This window comes from Gorilla gorilla, chromosome 1, assembly GCF_029281585.2.
Source record: "Gorilla gorilla gorilla isolate KB3781 chromosome 1, NHGRI_mGorGor1-v2.1_pri, whole genome shotgun sequence".
NCBI classification, from domain to species: Eukaryota; Metazoa; Chordata; class Mammalia; order Primates; family Hominidae; genus Gorilla; species Gorilla gorilla.
In genome coordinates this window covers 154,822,928-154,829,382 of record NC_073224.2, presented here as the reverse complement: position 1 = coordinate 154,829,382, position 6,455 = coordinate 154,822,928, and the positions used below count along the sequence as shown (strand labels likewise).

Below are 6,455 nucleotides of genomic sequence, written 5' to 3'. Positions count from 1 at the left end.
TAATTCAATAGTATGATTAAAAGAAGAGCTACAGTAAAGCAAGTGTTTTTCTTCTGTCGAGAAATAAAAGCAGGCTGGAAGCAGTGGCTCATACTGTAATCCCAGCACTTTGGGAGACTGAGGCGGAAAGGATCGCTTGAGCCTACAAATTTGAGACCAGTCCTGGCAACATAACAATACCCCGTCTCTATTGAAAGATTTTTTTTTAAAAAAAAAAGAAATAAAAGCAATTACTTACTCCAGGAACCATTAAAGTATGCAAAAGCCATGACCCAATTACGTAGCAAATGACACATAGCATGATTTGGGGAAGTTGATGACTGGCTATAAAAGAATCCATTTGGCCTTTATGCGTGAAACATTCTGCTTAAATCAGTACAGACTTAAGGATATAAGATAGATACATAGGAGGAGATAAATCACCTGGTTTACCTGTGCATACTTTTGCATAGTGTGACTGCTAGTTACTGATTTGCAGTGTTTAGAATAAATATACAGTATATAGTATATATAATATACAAATAAATATACAGTATAGAGGGAAAACATTATACATCATTAAAACTGATTATATAAACTAATAGTATAACTTAAGAGAAGTTAGGAGGTAAAGGACAGTAATGGAAGGGAAGTACAAGGTTGGTCATTTCCTCAATGTTATGGAAATATATTTAAAATCAATGGATCAAAAAAATTATTAACTACAGTTATAAAGGAGAACAAATGAACTAAAAACATAACAAAAATGGTGAGAAGGAATGAAGTGAGATAAATTGTTTATCATTCATAGAATGACAAATTTGGCTTAAATGATAAGAAACAGCAGCAAGAAACGTGCTGTTAACCTCTAAGAGGTGAAATTGGTGTGGATGGCAGACAGAAACACTTGTACTTTTATTTTCTATCCATCTGAATTGTTTAGAATTTTTATTCAGGTACATGCTCTAAAATTAAAATTGTTTTTAATCCTAAAAAACATTAGGGGCTGGGCATAGTGGCTCACGCCTGTAATCCTTGCACTTTGGGAGGCTGAGGCGGGTGGATCGCTTGAGCCCAGGAATTTGAGACCAGCCTGGGCAATATACTGAGATCTTGTCTCTATTAAAAAGGAAAAAAGAAAAGAAAAAGAAAAATTAAAGCTGGCAGCCTCAGAAAGGAGCAACAGTTGACACTACAGAAAGATCCTAGGAAATTATAAAAAGCAGGTATAAAAACTCGCAAAAAACATTTGAAGTAAAATGCCATTTAAAGTAAAGACATCTAAACTTATCCAACACTTCTGGTACAGCAGAGTCAATAAAAGCAGTTTATAGCTATAACTCGGTGATTAGACAACAAAAAAATGATAGAATTCTCTAAGAGGGCAGAGATCAACTTTAAAACTATTCTCATCCAAAATAATATAGTAATATAGTAATACAAGCATGGCCCTTAAAAGTATTTCAGATTCTGGAAAATTTTTGACAAATAAATGTTATTTACATATATTGATGGATAATACATGATGGTCCAAAATTTTAACACCTTTGTTTAAAAAGAATATTAAAATAAGTGATCCTTAAAACCATTATAATTAATAGCATAACACGAAGATTATAATATTTTAATAAAATTTTTACATTTCTAGAGCAATTTATTCAATTCATACATGATATAGCAACAAAAGGAAGGAAACTGAGACAGCTTTCCTATAAAACATTCAAGAGTACTTTCCTTTGACTGTTTACTCAATATATATGTTCTCTTGGTATTCTTCTGAACTGTTAACACAAAGTTTTAAAAAATGAAAATTTCATATAAAAATATTTATCTTTTTTAACAGTGGGTTTTCAAATTAAATAATGTCTGTTTATCAATATTTATTGCATAGAAATATTTTAAGTACTTTAATATTTAGAAAAACATCAGGAAGCCAGTTTTTCAATGGCTGCCATATCTTAAAAGTTGGTAACTTAAAGTCTATTTATAATTTTAAAATTACATATTCTGTAAAAGTTTAAAAAAATACATTTTGATTTAATACAAAAGCCTTCTAAATTTACATTTTCAAACATTACTGTGATTCTATAACATTGTATATATACTTAGCCAAAATAAGTTAATTTTTAAAAATCAGTAACGTAATATGCTGGCAAGACTATTTAGAAACAAATGGGGGTAATTATAAAGTCAATGTTATAAATGTACTACTACAAATAAATAATTAAAACAAAGCAGAATATAAAAATGCATAGAACAGGGGCAGATTTATTAAATCTAAGTCACCAGTGCAGAAATCTGGGTACTTAATCCCTTAAGGAGTTAGAGGATTTCAAATTTAAAAGATGACTTTTCCCAGGGGACATTGTGACTTTCTGTGAATAAAGGAAAGAAAGTCTATTATTTCTATTCAGATGCTTCTAGAGTATTATTGTTCAAGTGTTTTTATGTAATTCCTCCTTTAATTTAAATGTTCTTTCCCTGAAAAAAATACTTTAAGATAATAATTTTGGCCTCATGACATATATACTTTAAAAATACATGTGATTCTACAATAACCCCTCCCCCATCCTGATATCTATACATATATGCATTTATAAATATATACAGTTTCAGGATTATAAAAATATTTAATTTTTATAAGCTTAAATAATTACTGTTAATACAGAAAACATTAATACTTGTATAATTTCACTTTTATTTATAAAAAGATTTTCTTATAGCAGCATTTGCATTACAAATAAAATTTGACCAAAGGATGTTGCAGTGTACCAGGACCAGTACTGCAAATCAGACTGAGCAGCTGTGATGTTCCTCTAAAAGAACATCTAGAGGCCAGGCGCAGTGGCTCGCACCTGTAATCCCAGCATTTTGGGAGGCCAAGGTGGGCGGATCATCTGAGATCAGGAGTTCGAGACCAGCCTGGCCAACATGGTGAAACCCCGTCTTTACTAAAAATACAATAATTAGCTGGGCATGGTGGTGGGCGCCGTCATCACAGCTACTCGGGAGGCTGTGGCAGGAGAATCACTTGAACCAGGGAGGTGGAGGTTGCAGTGAGCTGAGATAGCACCAGTGCACTCCAGCCTGGGCGACAGAGTGAGACTCTGTCTCAAAAAACAAACAAAAAAAGGACATCTGTCTCAGCTACAGAAGAGTGGTTCCCATAAAGCAGAAAAACCTTGAGGGGCTAATAACTTATGTGAACCTTCTTAAGTGCATTTGAAAGTTATCTCCATAGAGTTGGCAAGATTTAGTAAAATATCCCAAGAAGTTCAAGTTTTATTGATCCCCAGAAAAGTTTTCTAGTGAGATAAGTAAAAATTGTATTAATGAATAGTGTTTTTAATTGAATCATATAAACTTATTAAAAATTAATTAAAGATTTCAAGAGTAAAAAAATGAAAACATCGCTGTGGGTGGTATAAGAAAATAAAACAAAAACAGATTTGAAACTTTAAGACATTACAAAAAAAACCCCTCAATCTCAAAAACTCATATTAAGCTTGTTTTTGTTGAGCTCACGTTCCAGATTTCCAATCAAAGTATCAATACTTTCTTGTAGATCTTTGAGATTGTTTTTTCGATCCACTGTAGACTCAATTGTCTGCATTGTCAAATATGTCTGAAATGTACACTCTTTGGACATGGGAATTGGCTGTTCAATCATTACTTCTGGCCCATCCATTTTGCTATAATTTTCTCCGATTTCTCTATCTTCTGAAGGGACATCATCATAATCCACATCATTTAAATTTTCTTTTGTATTTAAAAAGTAGTTTTCCCCACAGCTGCTCCAGTCTCCTGCATAACGATTGCTAAGTGGACTGTCTAATCGGTTTTGCCTTGGCCTAAGTACTCCTGATGAATCAGTACCACTCAAATTTAACATATGAGGTCGTTCTTTCTTCTGCCTCAAATAATTCAGAGAAGACTTCTGCTCTGGGAATAAATTGTCTGTTGATTTTTTGACAGTTAAACGCTGCTCTAGAAACAAACAATAATTTTGCTTTAGTGACAGTAATCCAACTGAACTTAAAAAAAAAACAGAGCTAAAGATAAGCCATTTAATCATCAACTACAAACATGCATTAAAACAAAAACATGCACTCTGTCAAAAGAAAGCATTCCATAATTATTTTTTATTACCAGACATAATCTAGATTAAGGATAGAAGCAGTATAACATTCCATGGTGCTAATTCATGCTACATCATAATGTCCCCAAACAAATCACATTTCCAATGTCGATTAATTTTCTATGCAACTTTATTATTATCTAGCTATAATTCAAACAATAGCTAAGCTGGTAGCTTCTCCTAAATTAAAAGCTACAGCAAAAAGCAGGCAAGGCATATTGGTGTACAAACAAAATATAACAAGAAGTTCCTTTGTCTGCAAACATCTAAATGAGGCAAAGGCATCTAAAGTGATCAGCCTAGTAAGTTCTGACCCTTGTAGGCTTTTCTGCAATTCTATTAGCATCAGAGTCATAGTTTACTAAGCAGATCAAATTTCACTTTGATAAAATGTACAAATACTAGATTTGACCACTTGTTACCTGAGTTTGATTATACAGCATTATCTACTATCTTCATTTATTGCCTGGAAATAGTACAGATATTTTATTTTCTCATTCTGGTTAGGTATTTAACAATCCCAAATAACATTTTCCACATTAAGACTAGTTTATTCTGAGAGTATGCATTGTGCTAGCCATATAGACGATTACCACAGAGACACACATTACTTCATTACAGACCAAGGTTTACTCTTGTGTGTTGAACAAAATATTTAAGGCTATTCTGTATATAAAATAGACAATTTAAAATGCTGACACATAGCTATTAAAGATTACCCATAATATCTTTCTCTTTCTGCTTGTTTATTCTCCATGAATAAGTGCCCCTTCCTATTTCCCTTCACTAAGATAAAGCAACATAAATCAGTCATAACACACAAACTTTATACTCTCCAATATATAATGAATGCTTGTTTGCCGTTGTATAAAATAAGACAACTGAAAAACTATAAAAACATATATATGGGCCGGGCGCGGTGGCTCACGCCTGTAATCCCAGCACTTTGGGAGGCCGAGGTGGGCGGATCACGAGGTCAGGAGATCGAGACCACGGTGAAACCCCATCTCTACTAAAAATACAAAAAATTAGCCGGGCGCAGTGGCGGGCGCCTGTAGTCCCAGCTACTCGGGAGGCTGAGGCAGGAGAATGGCGTGAACCCGGGAGGCGGAGCTTGCAGTGAGCCGAGATGGCGCCACTGCACTCCAGCCTGGGCGACAGAGCGAGACTCCGTCTCAAAAAAAAAAAAAAAAAAAAAAAAAAAAAAAAAAAAAAAAAAAAAAAAAAAAAAAAAAACATATATATGGTTCTAGTTTTCCAGACTTAAAGTGATATTCATAACATTTTTCATAGATCTCACACTTTTTTAAATTTAGATTTTATTGAAATATTTGATAACTGTACACAGGTATGTTTTTAACATTTCTATTGCATTTTTAAGATGGTTATTATGTATCACTATAGATAGCCAAAATTTCTTGATCTAAAATTTTCTAGAAAATAAAAAATAAAAGTTATTTACTTTAAATTTATCTTTAATGTTAGTATTAATATAGAATGGTCCATACCATCAACTGATGTAAGTGCAGAATGGATAACTGATTTTTCCACTGTGTAATTATTCATATTCTTTTTCTTCCTCTAGCTGCTTATCACCACTATCTCCTTGCTTTTCCCCCCTCATTCTTTGTGCTATTCCTTTTCTTTTTAGTGCTTAACTGTCATGCCTGTTGTTTTCACCAACCAATTACAATATTCTGCTAGCCTTGAGGTTATCTGGTCTGATCTAACCATGTATTTTTGCTTTATGTCTTAAAATTGTCCTATTGTGCCTGCATTTTCAGACATTTGCCTGCAAAATCCAGATTCATTTTGTTGCCAGTTGCTTAGTTACTCACCTAAGACCCTATTGAAACATTGTTTCTGTATATTATCTTGGAAAATATTAAGAAACCAATTAAACTGATATTTTACATCTTTTAGACTAAAAATTTCAATTTCTGAAAAACCAACATCACTGACTTTTTAGACTACTGATGTCAGAGTGGTTTACAACTAAATATACGGTGAAAATGGCTAATTTTAACCTCAAAAGTTCTGGTTTTCCCATCACTGTTGACTACCCACCTTCAGTAGAACAAAATTAAAAATGCAGTCTATAAGGTTGCTGAAAAAGAATTCAAAATGTAATAAGTACTAAGAAACTTAATTTTTCCTTATCTTGTTTTCTACCAGTAGATTTGTTTCTAATTAGTACTTTATTATCCTTTTATCTATAATTAACCTTATTTAACAAAAATATACTGACTGTCTAGTTAGTGCCAAATACTCTGCTAGGACCTGGGAATATAAAGTTAAAAAGAATCCCCAACGTCACCAAACTTAAAATCTTGTAAGA

General features: G+C 32.8%; 1 protein-coding gene across 3 annotated transcripts in view; it reads right to left on the bottom strand.

The window, feature by feature from the left end:
- Positions 1-210: 210 nt before the first annotated feature.
- SYDE2 (synapse defective Rho GTPase homolog 2) overlaps positions 211-6,455 on the bottom strand; it is a 46,586-nt gene continuing 40,341 nt past the window's right edge. The window contains exons 7-8 of one of the 3 annotated variants that reach the window (XM_063697343.1): positions 4,540-4,583; positions 3,895-3,966 (exon numbers count right to left, since the gene is read on the bottom strand). In XM_063697343.1, coding sequence (XP_063553413.1) covers positions 4,573-4,583 — 11 coding nt within the window. In that variant the 3' untranslated portion in view covers positions 3,895-3,966; positions 4,540-4,572. Of the gene's footprint in view, positions 3,967-4,539; positions 4,584-6,455 lie in introns of all 3 variants that reach the window. The other 2 variants (XM_004026062.5, XM_063697337.1) reach the window with 2 other exon arrangements.